We start from the raw sequence: 18,526 nt of genomic DNA, 5'->3' as shown, positions 1-18,526 counted from the left end.
TTTGAGGAATGAGGCTGCAGATCTTCTGTGGTGGTGGAAATATATTTTGAACACGTTATTCTCTTTTTTTTAATTACTCCACATGGTCTAGGTCTGAGCCTTGGCATTGAAAACACACGAGAGCCCACACAGAGTTATTCCTTTGTCGTCAAAGCCGTTTTGTCCTTAGCCCTGCATGAGACAATACCCCCTCGCCACCCCTAGAGACCTTTGATGCCCGCCATTTCTCCCTCCCGCCAAAACACGCTGCTTTGTCTGGTAGCCAATGGGGGGTCCCCAGAAAGCAGAGCACGCGGCGCCTGCAGCTGGCAACAGCCGGCGGCCGCGAGGGAGGGAGTGCGCCAAATTGCTCGCGGCAGCTGGTGGAAAGCTGGAGGGGGGGTGTGTGGTTCGCTCGGGCACGCGCAAGCGTTCTCACGGCTTTGTGAGGAGGGCGGTTTCACCGGGTTGGCTAAAGTCAGCCGGAGCGGCGGCAGCGAAAGTAGCATCCATTCCCTATGCCCGAAAGTCTGTGGCGCTCCTCCTCCTCCCCTTCCCTCCACCACCTCCGACACCAGCGCGCGTGTACTTTCTCACCAATAACCCATCCTTCTCAAGGCAAACTTTGATGGGGAATTTCACACCGCGCTGGAAAAATGCCTGTTATGAAAGGATTACTGGCACCTCAGAACACCTTTCTGGACACGATCGCGACTAGGTTTGACGGCACACGTAAGTCTCGCCCTGGCAGGCGGAGGCGAGGAGCTTCTCCTGACTCTGGAGAACTCTCCCTCCGTCCCTAGACCGGCTCCCAGCAGCTCTTGTTGGGAAAGGAGATGCACTGAGTTGTCGGGCAACGGCTGGGATCAAACTTCACAGACTATTTATTTGCAAGGGGTGGGCGATGCGTTGTTCTCCGGATTTCTCTCGTTTAAAACGGGCGGGGGGTCATTGCTGTCTATCATATCTTGATGGGCTTTGTCCGTCTTAGGAACTTCGGGTATAAAATAGTCTTTAAAACTACGATCAAAGCTGATTTCTCTGCTTCTCTCCCCTCACCCTTCCTCATTCCTCAATCGCGAACAGGTTTAAGATATATTCTAAAATCTGCCTGCAAGTACTTTGGGATGGGAGGAAGAAAAACGAGCAGTCTTTAGTCTCAGAATATATATTTAGAAGCTTAATTCTTGTAAACCAGGTTATTTGCTAGACAGCTGTTGTCTGAGGTTATTGAATGAAGTCTATATCCCTCCGATTAATAAATGAGTTTATTACAGCAACAAGGAGAGAAAGGCAGAAATTGTAGCCTTTCAGGACCCTGGACAGATCCAAACGTTCTCACCCCCAACTTTAATCCTAGATTCTCTCTATGAAGGGTCTTGAGTCTCTGATGGCCTGTTTTTAGCATTCCAGCTGTTCCTAAAGTGGTTTTTTTTAAGGGGAAAAAAACAGAAGACATTTTCTCTTCCCAGCACACACATGGCCTTCCTGCTGCTTCGGTTAATCCCTGTTCAATGGTTCCCCAGTGACATACTGTATTCACATAATAGGTAGGGGTCTGTGTATATATAACTGAACACATGCACACACAGTCACAGTCTGAAAGGTTATTAAACTTTGTATTGGTAGACTTTTTTTCAAAAAATATTGCTTGTCTTGATAGGGACAGACCTAGTTAAATATTTAAATAAAGGAATACATAAGGATTATTCAGCAGAAGTTTATTTTCAGTGGGAGAACTTCAGCCTCACTGTGAAGCTTATATTTGCTTTTGAGAAGGATTATCATGAATCACTTGTTAAAGTGTTGAAAATTCTTGGTTGTTGCTTCCCCCCCCCCATGGCATTGCACAAGTTAATGCTCTTTTGGTCAATGTATGAGAGTGATGCAGTTGTCTCATCCATAAGTTGTAAGATGTTAATTGTAGTCTATAGCTACAGTAATCAGTTGTAATCAATCATAATGCTGCATTAGATAGTGTCTTAGTCTGGGACAGGTTAGTAGAATTAGATGAAAACTTTAGGCTTTCATTTTGGCATAAAGTAATTATTTAGTTTTGTACATTCAGTGCTTCAGCCCTATTGCATGTTAGTAATTTCAACTTGAGAAATTCCAAATTAATGTCCACAAGCTTCACCCTAGAAGCTGGTGCATACAGAGAGAAAGCAGGAGATCTTTTCTATGCTTTTTTTAACAATAGAAGAAAATGGTGTTGTTAGTGTTTTAAAAAAGATCCCTGCATAAACAAGTTTTTGCAAATGTATAAAGAAATACACCCACCCTTGAGCTGTCCATGGGACTGCTGAGGGAAGGACTTTGGCTTTTGCAAAAATGCAGGTTGCACTACAACCAAGCCAAGCTGAAGTACATGTGGGCAAAGGATCTATATCTTGGTTAAATATAGCTTTTGTCAGTTGGGTTGTGACAAGAACTTCCTTTTTTTCTTTCTAAAACAAATTTCAGTTTTATAATATTGGTTTCAAATGTGGCACATGAGCCAGCCAAAGACAAGCTTTTGCAAATCATGTTGATTTCAATGAAATAGAATTAAGCACATGCTTAACTCTCTCACTGAAATCAGTGGAACTGATAAATGTTTCAATTTTCAGCTAGATTATATCCTTAAATATAGTACAGTACAAATTATATAAACTATTTTCTCCTGATACATACACACCCCTTGATAGTGCTATTGTGGAGTTATAAATGTTGAGCACACGTTTTGATGTTGCAATGTTAGCTACAGCTAACAGTGCTTCTTTTATTTTAAATCTTTGGGTAGGATATATTATGTTGTCATCGGTAAGACTCTTATACAGCAATACATATTTAATCCTGTAGAGAATTAATTCTAATTCTGGGCAACAGTGCAGGAAAGGATTCCTGATCATGTTGGAAAATATGTTCTGATTTATAAAGCACTCTCATCAAAGCATAAATATTGGGGTGTTTATTTATTTGATCTTTAATCATAAAACTTTATGTGTGACAGAGAATTTTGGCAGAGAATCTTGAATCACCTCAAGTAAAAAACTTGAGTTAAGTCTTTATACTCTTGCACTGAGTTGCTAAACAATGCAGAGGGAAGCAAATTTAATTGACTGAAGTGCCTCCATAGGAATATAAGGGTTGTCTTTTTCATTCAGGTTAACAGTCTTCTCTCCAACAATGACCAGCCAATCTGGGAAGTTCACATGATGGTGACAGCCATGTCCTGTTCATTGCCCCCCCCATGTGGTTATTGGTTATACTTCTGACAAGAATAATCTATTGTTTGGTAATAGTCATAGATAACCCTACTCTTCACTGAACTGTGCTTAGGAACAGAGCACAATTCAGAATTTTGAGTATTATTTCACAATAGCATTTGTGGTAATATGTTACATGTAAAGTTGTTATTCAGTGTCACAATGGCCATGTTCTACTTCCATTGTCAGAGACAGTATGCCTTTGAATACCAGTTTATGGGAATCACAAGTGGACAGAGAGTTGTTGCACTAAGATCCTGCATGCGGGCTACCCAGAGGCATCTGTCTGGACACTTGAGAACAGGGTGCTGGATTAGATGGGCCTTTTGCCTCATCCAGCAGGGCTCATCTTATGTTCTTATGCAGTTCTATCACTCACCTGGTACTACAATAGAGCAGTGGTGTACATATTGTTCCATATAATATTGGGAGTTGGTGACAATTATTCCTGTGTGGAAATGAACATACTAGTCCAGCTGGAGGCATAGCTATTATGGTAGTCCCTGAACACTATGGAACATTGAAGAGGTTGTATTTCATCACTAGCATTTGTTCTTCAGCATAATGTTAAATGTTCCTGTAAAACATTAAATGTAAAACATTAAACATTAAACAAACATTAAATGAAGCATCAGATAACAAAGGATAGGTTCTATTCCATTTTTTAAACCTGATGGCTGAATTTGACAATAGACACAAAAATATAATTTAAAACATGTTAATTTAAATTTATTTTCCTTCCCCGATACAGAAAAGAACAGATCTCAATTACTGGTGTCACTTGTAGCAAATAAAAGCAACTGTGATATCAGCTCAGAAGACTATCTAAAGGGGAATTGCTGAACAAATAAAGACTCATGGATTGATTTAGATATTACTCTTCTGGAAGTATGCTACTGGCTATTAATTCATATTAATTATTAATTTAAGTAGCCTTAGTGCTCATGCTTTAATCTTAAAACATTTTACTTTCATTTGTTTCATTTCATTTATAAACCACCCATAGCAAATAGCTCTCTGGGCGGTGTACAAAAAGGTACTTTCAAGTACTCTTGTTTTTAATACATGTTCTATCCAAGATAGTGTGCTTAAAATCATAACCTAAAGCTGCAACTTGGAAGTAAGCCACCCTAGAATCAATGAGGCTTACATTTGAATAAGCATAATTATTTAGGATGGGGTTACAAATCTTCAAGAATCCTTTTAAAATGGATGTAATTAAGAGGTAGACAACCTGCAGTCCTAGGGCCACATGCAGCCCTCAGCTGAGTGGCAAGGAGGGAAACAATGGGAGAAGAAAGGGGTGGCAGAAAAAGAGAGAGAAAAGGGAGTGACCACCCACTTTTAGCTCTGATCCTACCCACCACCCATCCCCATCTAGCACTAGCTCCAGTCATGTCCACCATCAGCATCCCCATCCAGCACTCCATCCCCATCCAGCACTAGCTCCAGCCATGTCCACCACCAGCATGCACTTCTGACAGGTTACTTTTAAGGAAATGTGACTCATAAAGAAAAAGGTTTCCTCACCTGTAACATAATAGATGGAAGGGCTGTCATGACTCCCTGACCCTCTTTAGTCCTTGTGAGGCATCCATGCTTTCCACAATGGGAAATGCATGCCCATACCATGGTGGCTGGAATATGGCTTCCATCTTCTCAAGGCCATCAGTGGTATTCAGTAGCCCATTGACAGGCTGATGTGCTCCTAGGGTGCTGTGCCACCATTTGTATTTTTTGGCTGTGGCTATCCTGCCCCTGCCTTCTTGAGGCATAACCTATTGGACCAGTTCACTCTTGGCTTCTCCAGACTGGGAACTCCTTACTGAGAAGAACTTTATCTAGCAATTTGTTGAAATAACAGCAACATTTATATCCTACCTTACCTCTAAGGAGCTCAAGGTGATATGCAAACTTAGTTCTCCCTCTCCCAGTTTTAACTTTACAACAATCCTGGGTGGTAGGTGAGGATGAACAACAGTGACTTGCCCAAGGTCACCTTGTGAGTTTCATGGCAGAATGGGGATCTGAATCCTAGTCTTTCAGGTCCCCATCTAACACTCTAACCACCACACCGTACTGGTTCATCAGTATCAGAATCAGCACCATCTGTTAAGTGAAGTATCTCTACTAGCTGATTATAAATAAGAGAGCAGGAAAAAGAGGTATTTATTCAGCAATACAGGGGTAAAATAGCTTAAAAATAGTGGTTGCTTTTTCATAAACTTTCTGCAGGTAAACAAAATTGTGCATTTTAAGAAATCCTTTGGAGTTTCAATTTTTTTGCTATATATATTTGCAATGTTTTAAATATCTAATCACTAATAGCAGAGGAAAGGTAGTCAAGGAATAGCCAAATGTAACATAAACCAATACAGTTGTGATAAAAGTATAATAATGGCATTGAAATATTTGGAAAATACAGTAACTGGTTTTATGTGACCCCTTTATCCCCTGGGGATTCAGGAGTTCTCTGACAGTAGACATCTGATTAAGGAGTCTTCTGTTTCCTCTGGGAACCAATAAAGAAATCAAGAAAGAGTGATAGAATAGGATTATTATTATTTATACCCCATCTTTCGACCAAAGACCCTCAAGGCAGCTTACAAAAAACACAAATATAAAAATACAATATAAAATATATCAATAAAACAATACAATTTACAAAATACAATTTACAAAAGTTAAATAACTGCTCTCAGGCTAACAATGTCAAATGCACGACACATGAGGGAAAAGGGACAGGGAAGAACAAGGAAAAAAAGCACGCTCAGGCACCAGTTCTCAGATTACAGTTCTTATCATGACCAGCTGGAATAGAAGCAGGTAGCCTGATAGCATGGTGGCTATGGAGAGGGCAAGGACAGCTAGTTGCTGAGCAGAGGCGATGAAACGGCTCACGGATGGATCAGCTTGGCATGGAAACAAAACACATCTTTGCGCTGAAGCCACAAGGCATCCTGGTGAGCACGTTGAGTGGTGCCCTCCTCCCCGTGCTCTGCCCCTCTCGTTCACCTCTCACTCGGATTCCTTAGCCGCCATGATGCTACAGAGATGTTGGATATGCTTGTGGTCAGAGGGAGCCAGCCGGCTTGACTCTGGGTACACGTCCTGGCAGAGCGGCTGCTGTGCCCAGGGGTCCCTCGCTGATGACCCGAAGCATGGCACAGGAAACTCTCATCCTCGGCCAGGATGTTGAAGCAGGGTTCAGCCGGGTAAGGCATGTGGGTAAGGTGTGCACTCTGAGTACAGTGCCAGCAGGGGGATCAAAGCGCAAGGAACTCATGTCCAAATACAAAGTGAGAGATTAGCAGGAAGGTGACTCTTTGGCATGCTCCTGAGAAATTATGCTCATGAGAAATCAAAAGATCTGTTCAGGACCAGACGCAGAACCCGTTGCTACTACCTCCGTCTCTGGCACCGCCATCTTGATAGTTGTGGTTGCTGCACATCAAAAAGGATATTGTAGAGCTTCCTCAGAAGTAGGGTTGCCAGTAAATGGAAACCAAAGGACAGTTTCCAATATGTGGCTTAGATTGCTTATAAGGGAGGAAAGCCTTTTCATGCAATCCTAACCCCCTATGTTGATGGCTGGTAGGGATGGGAACCATAGGCCAGTGCCGGTTTGAAAGCAATCCATTGATCTAAAAGGCCAGTATTGATTCAAGTTATTTCGTTGTCCCCAAGCTGCTGCTTTTACCGATCTTTTTTCTTGCAACAGATAATGATATTATGCATATCATTGCAAAAAATAATGATATTAATATTTTAAAAGAAATTATTGATAAATTGAAGGAAATGTTGATATTAATATCTATATTTTAGATACAGAATTTTAAAAAATCTATTCCCCAAAATAGCTGTAGAAAATCACTACATAAACATCCAATCCACAACAATAGTGAATAAGCAAATTAATAGAAAATTTGGTATCAAATCCAAACTAGGTGGAATTCTAGCACATCCCTAGTGTGTAGTGGTGGTGGTGGAGAGGTTAGGATTGTGTGTAGCTTTTCCCAAATGGCCTCTGCCAGTGGAAAGCAGTGGAGCCAATTGGGCCCATTTGTGGGTGTGTTCTGCTGCAGCTAGGCCCTTGCAGGGCAGTATGCCAGAGGCTCTGGATCTGCTGGAGCCAATGCCCTATGGATTCCTCAAGGAGGAGTCCATTGGGCCCTTCAGCTACACTTGCCAGGAGCTGGCTTAGGAAAAAATTAAGCAGGGGGAAGAAAGTACTAAACACACCTTTTGCTGTGGCCAGTGTGAACTGGCAGGGCTTTGGATGCAGCAGTAGATCTGTCACTCTCTTTTGCTCCACAGTTCCCCAGCCCCATTCAGGATTGTTCTGCCCATTTATGTGTTTATATATCTATTTTTTAAATATTTGTTCTGTTTGTCTATCTATTCAGGGTAACCAAAAGCAGCTAACAAAACATAAAGTAGCAAAGTGCAGTAAAAATATACTATAAGCAGGATAAAATCAACAGCAACAGAACACCAATTCCAAAACAAGTCTCCAAACCATAAATCATGAAATTAAGTTATAAACACACAATATAAAATGGTTTCTCTGGTTTATAATGTGGTACAGCAGGAGAAGCTAACATGGTGCTCTCCAGATGTTCTTGGACTACAGGTCCCATCAGCTCCAGCCAGCATGGCTAATTGACAGGGGTTGTGGAAGTTGCAGTCTGACAATATCTGGAGGCCACCATGATGGCTATCCCTGCGGATTAAGGTGAGCCTCTGCTGAGCTTCCCTAGGAAGTGATTCCTACAGTTAGGGCACCACTGACAAGAAGGTCCTGCTCAATGCATGCAAAGATTTATTTTATGGATGCAAAATAGACAAGGATTGTATGGGGAAAGGTAATGAGGTTCACTGGACCCAGGCCTTATAAGGTTTTATAACCTATAATCATCACATTGTTGAACTGCACCCAGAAGTAAACAAGCAATTGATGCAGTCAATATAGTGCAGGACTTGGGTGCTCTTCAAAGTCTCTTCTCTTGATGATATTTTGCACAATCTTCTAGAGTGCCTCTGTGTAAAGACATTCCAGGTCTTTAAAATTTCCCTGCCCTCCCTATTGATACTGTTTGGGAGGAGTGCAAAATATGTTATCATGTATAAGAATAGTTTAAAAATGCTGGGATGAAAGTTTAAATCCCAGTATTTGATAAAAGATATGTATGTCCAGACATAGGATCAAAGAGTTGTAAATTCTGGTCTCCTGCTGGGAGAAAGGGTGGGATAAAAATCAAATAATAAATAAATAAATAAATAAAATTAACCTTTATATAAAAAAGCAGAAGAAATCCAATAAATACAGGTACTGCAAGAAATCAGCTTTTCCTGTAATAAGTTTATATATTAATTTCAGTTCACTAAGTAAGTAAGCTACATGCTCTATTACTTCTGTTCCTTGGACAATCCAAGAAAAAGACCAAAAAAACAGCACATTAATCATGGATTGTGTTTTCCAACACTAGGCTGCACATTGACTTGCAATCTTTAAGATCTTGAATATTCCAGACCCCAAATGTTTCATATGAACAAGTACTGATATGAACAAAGACTGTACATAGTTACACTCATGTAACTGGGCACTTGGGAGATATGAAAAAGAAGGGCTAACAGGCTGAGATAAGATGTGGATGACTAGTAGGGGACAAGAGCTGAAACGAAAATGTGACTGTTGCTCTCTTGCAATGATTTAAGAAGTCACGGTTTCAAGAGACAAGAAGGAAAGGCAGAGGAGATTTATAAAACTGTATATTATTTAATTTAAAGTGAATTTTGACCATGTAATTTTAAACCATTTTATAAAAACTGAGTTGCTCTGAAGATACCATTATAATGGCAGGGAGAAAGACGGTTTTTAACAAATGAAACTATTTGATACCTTGGTTTTGTTTATCATGTTTGATGCTGTCTTAAGCCCACATCAAGTAAGCCCTTTAATTTTCTTTCTGCAGTTGCTGTAGCCCTGTTTCTTTCTCTCAGCTCCATCCTTCACTTATTTCTTTACCACCGGTTGTTCCCCCTGCCCAATCTTACTCTCTTCATGCTCCCATCTGTCAGCATTTTGGGGGGAGGGAATTCATGTAATTGCTTGTTCAAGAAGTCTCCCAGTCCAGCTAGGCCCCTTGCTCAAAGACTTGGTTGGGAACTACCTTAACTAGAGAAAGGAGTAGTATCATTGCTGAGGAATATGGTAGCGGGTTCTACATGGTTATGGTATCTTATCAAATAGCCTGTTCTCTGCAATCATGATTTCAACATTTTCTAGGGCATGATAAGGGTTAAGAACTCACTTTTAAAGTAACATTCTCAAACTCAGCAGTAAGGGGTGTCTAGATTTTTGCAATTCTGATTTAAAGTAACGATCCATGTATTTGACAATCCTGCTTGCAACACTGGCCAGGACTGCACACTAGTTTAAAGTGTATTATGTAACTGTCAAGGAGAGCCCCATCCCTGTTTTTCATTCCATTCTTCAGGCTGATTAAAAAAAAACCCATTATAATAAATTAAACATGTTAATAATGCATTGGATATCAGAGAAAATAATTGCTTAGTTGTAAATCTCTTATTTACAACTTTCTATTTTCAGTGTGGTTGAAAAGAGAATGGAAGCCATATTGAATGGAAAAATGTTTTCTGTTCTGAATAAAACAGAATACATGTACCTTCAGAAGGGTGGCTCTACCAAGTGGGGAAGAATTTTCAAAATGCATTATCACCTATGAAGGTTTTAGTATGCTTACAGGACTGTACAGCTGGAATATTCTTGATGGAATGTTCCTGTTAGATAATTCTGAACTCTTACAACACTTTCATATTTTTATTGAGGCATTGTTATAGCTAGTAGCAGTCTAGGTTCCTGCTCCTAGGGCTATTTAAGGCTGGAATCTGACAGGTCTGTAATTTTACTTTGCCTTCCAAGTGGAAACTGCTGAAAACAGATATGTCCCTATTCTGTGTAGAGGTTAAAATAATCACTACAAGATTTTTATGTCTTCCTCAGAATCTTTTAGTTCAGGTCTCATTTTTCATGACAAGGTAACTTTTCTCTTCTTGATATCTGTCAAAGTTGAGCTGAGATTCATATTATCTGTTTTTTCTCAAGAAATACTGGACATTTCCAGCGGCTTTTGATACCATCGACCATGGTATCCTTCTGAAGAGGCTCGCGGAGTTGGGAGTTGGAGGTACTGCTTGGCAGTGGTTCTGCTCCTACTTGGCGGGTCGTCTCCAGAAGGTAGTGCTTGGGGAACATTGCTCGACACCGCGGGCTCTCCAATATGGGGTCACGCAGGGGTCAGTTTTGTCCCCCCTGCTTTTTAATATCTACATGAAGCCGTTGGGAGAGGTCATCAGGAGTTTTGGAGTGCGTTGTCATCAGTATGCTGATGACACGCAGCTCTACTTCTCCTTTTCATCTTCTTCAGGTGAGGCTGTCGATTTGCTGAACCGTTGCCTGGCCGCGACAATGGACTGGATGAGAGTTAACAAACTGAAGGTCAATCCAGACAAGACTGAGATGCTGTTGGTGGACGGGTTCTCTGATCGGATGGTGGATATATACCCTGTCCTGGACGGGGTTACACTCCCCCTAAAGGACCGGGTTCGTAGTCTGGGAGTCTTTTTAGACTCTTCCCTCTCACTTGAGGCTCAAGTAGCCTCGGTGGTTAGGAATGTGTTTTACCAACTTCGGGTGGTAGTCCAGCTACGTCTCTATTTGAGTAAAGAGGACCTTACATCAGTGGTACATGCTCTGGTAACCTCATGTTTGGATTACTGTAATGCGCTTTACGTAGGGCTACCTTTGTTTTTTTTTTCAATAATTTTTATTCAGATTTTCATAAAACATACAAGACGAAATCATAAAACATTCAAAGACAAAAAACAAAATCAAAAATAGTTAAACAAAAAGAAAAAAAGAAAAAAAAAACAAAAATAAAAAATAAAGAGTAAAATATTGACTTCCCATTTGTCAAAGATCAAATCAGTTATAAGTCTATAATATATAACAATCCTGTCTCTTAAGTCATATTATAAAATCACTTTCCTCCAGTAGTTATCTTACTTAATCATCAAATCTCATAAACATTACTTTATTCTTTCCACAAAAAGTCAAAGAGAGGTTTCAATTCTTTAAGAAATATATCTATCAATTTTTTTTTCCAGATAAGCATATCGATTAATCCATCTCATTACTAATTATGATAATCTTATTGTCATAACCATAGTCAAAATAAACATTTCAATTAATCCATCACATCAGAATCTGTTAGGTTCAGTAATTTCAGTAGCCATTGTTCTATTATCCCTATTAGTTCCATTTTCCATCTTCCATCTTCAGTAGTCTTGTTAAGTCCAGTAATTTCAGTATCCAATCTTCCATTATCAGTATTCCATAATAATCTTGCTGTCAAAGCCATAGTCATATAGTAAGAGTCTGATGGGAATTACCTCTATCCCAAATATTTTCTTGCCATCCATTCTGAATAGGTTGCTGAAATACTGCTGTAAAATCATATCTCTGTTCTTTTTTTCAAAATACACTGGGTCATCTCTTGAAAGTTTTTCCATTGTCACATGGCTGCAGTTAATTCCATAGATTTTCTCTATATTGGGCTCCATCACATCATTCCAGTCCAGAAGATTATCCATGCCATTGATAACTTTATCTCTAGAATCTTCATTAATTTCTTCAGAGATAACATTAAGTTCCAAACAATAGATTTTATTTCTAAAGTCCATAGACTCCAAATCTTGTTCCTGTTCCACGTTTGTTCCAATCTCCGGGATCTCCTCTCTCACAGGGACCCCTGTTCCAGTCTCCAGGGTCTCCTCTCTCACAGGGACCCCTGTTCCAGTCTCCAGGGTCTCCTCTCTCACAAGGACCCCTATGTCTTTAATCTCCTGTGTCTCCAAACAATAGATTTTGTTTCTAAAGTCCATAGACTCCAAATCTTTTTCCTGTTCCACGTTTGTTCCAATCTCCGGGGTCTCCTCTCTCACAGGGACCCCTTCCAGGGTCACCTCTCTCACAGGGACCCCTATATCTTTAATCTCCTGCTTCATTTTACTCAATTCAATTTTCAGCTCCTTACAACCCTGTCGCAGGTTTTGTTTCGTTATCTCAATCTCATCCATTATTTTCTGAAACATAGTTATTTCCAGATTCTCAGCCACTTTCTTAATTGCCATTTTAAAAGAAAAATATAGGAAAACCACTTCTTATTTCAGCAACAATTGGGTTAATACTCCAAACTTGGTGACATCACAGTATAAACAGAGCAGACAGCCTTATCTCTCCATGCTTAAGTAAACAAAATGCAGTTCCCAGGATCGAAACAATTAATGGCGGTCGTCAGGAAACAGATTCGTCAAAATAAAATAGACCAAAAAGAGAGTAGTCTCAGACAATATAATATTCTTCAAAATAAAAATCTGGAATAGAAATCCCTCTTCTGTGTATATCTTTAGAATGCAAATCCAGGACAGCTTTTTGCAACAAAAACAGAGATAAGCTATTAATTAGTGAGTAGCAGAGAGAAGTTATGGCTCCCCAGTGAGATGTCAAAAACCGATCAATCTGGCAAATCTCTTTTAAACAGCAACAATTTAAGTCAAGTAAAAGAAAAATATAGAAAGAAGGGTGCTTGCCTGTTAGTGCGTTCTCTCTTAGAAGATAAGATGAACGTTCGCTTTATCAGATAGAGCTTGTTGTTGAAAATCCGTCCCACCTTCGTCGGCTGGACCTCGTCCCATAAATTAATGAGATCTGGTCGTCCCAACAAAAATAGGCTTTGAGGTTAATCTCTTCGTTTCTCCCTACCCGGGAGAAGTTTAATCAGTCAAAAAAAAAAAAAAACTGACTGATATATCTGAATAAGCTTCTTTTGAGGCAGGAGCCCGTCTCAAAAGCAGGCACAGGCTAAGTCACCCTTCCCGGAAGTCCGTAGGGCTACCTTTGAAGACAGTTCGGAAGCTACAACTAGTGCAAAATGCGGCGGCCAGATTGCTGACAAGGACCAAGTGGTCCGAGCATATAACACCTGTTCTGGCCAGCTTGCACTGGTTGCCAATATGTTTCCGGGCTAGATTCAAAGTGTTGGTATTAACCTATAAAGCCTTATACGGTGCGGGACCACGATACCTTGCGGAACGCCTCTTCCGATATCAACCGGCCCGTGCACTACGTTCTGCTACAAAGGCCCTCCTCCGGGTTCCAACTCACAGGGAGGCCCGGAGGGTGATGACAAGATCTAGGGCCTTCTCAGTGGTGGCCCCCGAACTATGGAACAGTCTCCCTGAGGAAGTACGCCTGGCGCCGACTCTGCTCTCCTTCCGGCGCCAGGTCAAAACCTTCCTATTCTCTGAAGCTGATTTACTTTTTAAAATGTTTATTGTATTGGATTGATGATTAGTATTATTTTGTTATTCATTGTATTTTTATGCTATTTTATGTTCACCGCCCAGAGAGCTATTGCTAGTCGGGCGGTATATAAATTTAATAAATAAAATAATAAATAAATAATAAATAATTTAGACTGGATAGAGTTCTACTGAAGTGTTGAAAACATTTTATAGACATACCTTTATATTAATTTAACACCTGTCTTTACATCACCTTAAAGTTAACAATGGATAAGAACAGAATGGACACATGTAAATTATTAATTACAAATACTGAAACATCCAATAAAAGTTCACATTTTTGTTGGATATAGCAGATTTTATGGTTAATACTCTTTGCATGCAAATAGCATTATAGTCTTCATTTTCACACCAACTCTGTAAGATGGTGATTAATATTTCATTGTTATTAACAAGAACCAAAGATGACAAGATGGTGACTAGGTTAAGGCAATGCAGTAAGCATATGATAAAGGAGATGTTAAACTCCAGACCTTATAGCTTCTGAATCTATCATTCAAGCCACAAGAGCCCAAGAAGAAATCTAATATCTCAATATCAGCTTTAAAGAATTCTGCTGTTGAACCAAATAATTGTAATATTTATTGAATCATCATTTAATTATGTATATTTAGCAATCATTTGGTACAGATAGTGACAATGCGGAGGAAGAAGACATAAAGTGATGATGACGACGACCAGAGTGTTCTGTTCATATCCCTTATTGTTTGTTAGATATATTCATTGATGGAAATGGGAAGTTACACTAATTGCTAATAACATGGGGAGCTGCTGATCAAAGATAGGTGCAGCAGTTCTCCCACAAGGGCAGACTTTGCTATTTTGGCATAGAAAAAGAGAAATACTCTTTTCAAACTTATTGTCCAAAACCACTAGAAGAGTAACCTTGTTTTCTATCCCCTCCCCTCCAAGAAGGTGTCCCTGTGTATTAAAACTGCCAAAATTTAGCCAAATAGATCCAGGGACCATTGTGCTAGGTGATGTTACCTTTGTTATTAAAAAAATGGAAAAGTTATTTTTTTTTCTTGCCACTTTCCTCCTTCCTGGAAATACCCCCCATGAAGAAAAAACAGAGAGAGTTATGATTTTTAATTATTTGTTAGGACAAAGAATTATTAGGAAAGAAACAGGCCACTCCACTAGTCTAACTCAGCTGCTTACACCCTGCTCTCACAGCCAAAACTTGAAGACGAAAGATGCCCCACATGAAGAGCAACTCTCTTTTTTTTAACGTCAACATCCCTCCCACAAATCATGGTGATTGGAGTGGCCTCAGCAAAATTACTTACTGAGATTTAAAGCTAGGCCTGAACATCAAAATGAAATATTTCTTCTTTCTCTCCACCTCCTCCCTTCATAAGCTTTTAGGAAGTTCCCCAGTCAGCTTAGGTTAATTTCTCAGGTGCGGGGGGGGGGATGGCCCTGCTGTTTTGATCAGAGACACTTGTTAATGACATGATCAAATTCAGAAATGTAAGAAGCCTTCCCAGATTGCTGTGATTTGCTTTGTAATTCAAGGTACATATAGATCCCTACTATGCTAAATGAAACACGCATGCAACAGTACTATATACAGTTAAATGTGCTTAGTTCAATGTAATTGTTGTTAGCCTTGCATTGCTTGTACATCATGGTGGCCATGACAAATAATTTTTTTCCAAAATAGTGCCAAATCTCTGAAAGAGGTGTGAACTGTGACATATTTCTATTAAAATTATTTATTTGATCAGGCATTTCCTGACTGTTAATTGTTAGATAGCACTATTTTGTTTCACTATTTTCACACTAGATTTTTACTGTACTATTGATAGTTTGCATTTTTTTTATTTTAGCTTTGTGATTTTATGGTTTTTACTTTATAAACTGCTTAGACATTTTTATATTAAGTGGTTTATAAATTGATTAAATAAATAACCTTGAAAAATAATCTAAACCAGGATCTGAATAGGGTGGGGAACCACTTTGGCCCAACAACCAGACCTTTACTTACCTGCAGCCCCACGGGTTAACCAGGTGGGCAGGGCCACCCACTTGCCAATCATTTGATGTCATGAACACCACCAACTGACTGATAGCTAGGCAGTCCCACCCATCTGTCCAAGTTGAACTGTGGGGGGGGGGTTGGCTTTGCCAGTGCATTCTGCAGGGAATGCACTAGTAAAGAAGCACCCATAAGGATGAACCTTCCACTCATCAGATGGGCAAATAGTTCTATCCTGCTGGCTTCAGGGGTCTGCTTTACCACTCTGTTTCCCTCTGGGAATACAGTGGTGAAGCAGCATCCAGAAAGGTTGAACCCTCTGCTTACCAGCTGAAGAGCAGAGGGTTCAATGCTACTTGTTGAAGGGGTTTGCTTTGCTAGCACATACTCCACAGGGAACATGTTGGCAAAGCAGCATTCAGCAGGATTTATCCCTCTGGTTACCAGTTGATGAGCACTGAGTTCAATCCTGTTAGCTGCATGGGTCTGTTTCACCAACATGTTCCACACAGGCAATTTGCTGGTGAAGCAGACCTCAGCAGGATTGAACTCCACCACCACCCTGCCCATCAGATGACATCACCCAGTGACACATCAGTTGATGAGCAGGTGGGCATAGTCTGATAGAAAAGGCTTTGTGGGTCAACTTTAACCCTTAGTGGGCCAAGATTGGTCCATGGGCTGGAGGTTCCCCATTAAATAATGGGCACAGTTCCAGATGCCCATGTTGGATTTGATCTTTTGCTTTTCAACAGACAATTCCCCCATGGGAAACCACTTTTGAAACTGAAAGGACTTTTAGAAGCAGTTTGTGAGATGGCCCGAAGACCTGCTGTTCAAACTAAAAATGTAGTTCTTTGGATCTTGATCTGAAATAAAACATACACCAATACTCTAAAATGCTGTAAAAATATGCAATAAGATGACAAGGATTTAAATCTGTAAATATGTAAAACCATCCAATAGAAACCACAAAAGCAAATGAGTACACACAGGTGCTCATTCATTTTTTAATTGTTGACATCTCCTTTCAAAAACAGTAACCTAGAAAATGAATTATTTATTATTCATGACACTGATGCTCTACCCTTCCTTCAAGGTGTTTAGTATGTAGTCCCCTCATTTTACCTTCACAACAATACTGTATAGTAGGTTAGATTGAGAGATTGTGACTAGCCCAAAATCACCTTGAGAGCTTCATGGCCAATTGGAGATTTGAATCTTGGAATCCTTGTCCTAGTCCAACACCCTAACCACTACAGCGCACTGGTTCTCTGGTTTTTATTTTGTGGCCCAGAGCATGTTTGTTTTGCACTGGTGAGAAATCTGTTTTGGCCCTAAGAGAGCTGAATAACTTTGGATGCCTCCTGTAAATTCTTGCACAAAAGGAGCAAAAAGAAAACATCTCTTAAAATAATTCTATTTGAATATAATTCTTTATTTTAATATGCAAAACTATACAGGTACTTATTAACCACTTCAATCAATTCCCATTGTAATCACTGTAGAAAGTATCCACTGTATTATTTGATGTTATCAGCTGAAAATCATGGCTTTCTTTGATGTTTGTCAATTTGAGCATTTTATTTTATTTATTACATTAATATCTCAACTTTCCTCTAAGGAGCTCAAGGTGGTGTACATGGTTCTCTCCTTTCCATTTTCTCCTCAGAACAACCCTGTGAGTTACATTAGGCTGAGAGACAGTGATTGGCCCAAGGTCACCCAATGAACTTCATGGTTGAGTAGGGATTTGAACCCTGGTCTCCCAGGTCAAGGTCCAGCACCCTAACCATTACACTACAGTGACTCTCCAACTGACTTTAAAAAATGGAATCAACATTAAAGATAAATAATCTGAAATGGAAACAACTGCTAAAGTGGTGGGGAAAAGTCTTGAAATGGCATTTAACAGCTAGAAGAAAATGAAGGCTTGGATGAGATTTAAAAGGAAAAAAATTACTACAGTAAACTATGTAGAGAAGGGAAATGGAATCACTGCAAAAGTAATGGTTTCCACAAATGGATAGTACAAGTTATATGGCTATGAAAATAGATGTGTTCCTGTACATATAAGCATGATTACAATAATAATAATCAGCATTTCCAGCTATATCTTCAAGAGCATTTTTGGTCAAAGACTTACTTGCTCTGGCATCAGTAAACTTCACTTTCCCCTGCTTTCTGCCAAATTTGCTCTATCTTCTTGTTTCATCTAATAATTGAACTTTAAGTGGAGGGGGACAAATCTGCTACTTTTTCCTTATCCCAGACCTTCAGTCTTAAAAATGAAAGTAGTATAACATTTTCCCCCTTGTTCTTATTATTTGGATTGCATTACCACAATGCTATCTTTCTGTTCTTTATCTAAAACCCGAATCACTAGAGAATTGTTCGCTTTGTTCCATAAGAGTACATACCATAATGGTTTCCATAAATTACTCTCCACTGAAACCAAGAATTAGAAGCTAATTAGGGGAGTTCTTGTAAGTATAGTTTGTTGTTGTTTTAATAGCATGGCACACATGTCTTTTCCCATGTTATGCACTGGGTAATTCCTTTTGGTGTTGGTTGATTTTTTTTTTTACATGAAACATTTCCTGCACGTCTTAGTCATAGAACTGAAATCCCAGCTGAGAAGTACTTGGGGCAAAAATACAGAACTGTTTAGGCATATTGGTATTGTCATAATCAGCAGATTACTCAGCCCTGTTTGATTTCCTGACAAGAGACCACAAAGTTTCCCTAAGTCTGTATGTAATTAAAATATACATAATCATAACAATTACCCTAATGACAATTTCCCCCCTAGAAATTCAATTAATGATAAGAATTCATGCAAGGGCAGTCTTTAGTACTACAATTGCTA

The 18,526-nt window shown here is 39.6% G+C and overlaps 1 protein-coding gene across 1 annotated transcript in view; it reads left to right on the top strand.

The window, feature by feature from the left end:
* Window positions 1-635: 635 nt before the first annotated feature.
* Window positions 636-18,526, top strand: part of KCNH8 (potassium voltage-gated channel subfamily H member 8) — a 287,892-nt gene continuing 270,001 nt past the window's right edge. Inside the window, exon 1 of the mRNA XM_061586828.1 lies at window positions 636-711. Coding sequence (XP_061442812.1) covers window positions 636-711 — 76 coding nt within the window. The remainder of the gene's footprint in view (window positions 712-18,526) is intronic.

Source organism: Rhineura floridana, chromosome 10 (assembly GCF_030035675.1).
Source record: "Rhineura floridana isolate rRhiFlo1 chromosome 10, rRhiFlo1.hap2, whole genome shotgun sequence".
In the NCBI taxonomy this organism is placed as follows: domain Eukaryota; kingdom Metazoa; phylum Chordata; class Lepidosauria; order Squamata; family Rhineuridae; genus Rhineura; species Rhineura floridana.
The sequence above is the reverse complement of the archived record's forward strand: the minus strand, read 5'-3'. Positions and strand labels throughout refer to the sequence as shown.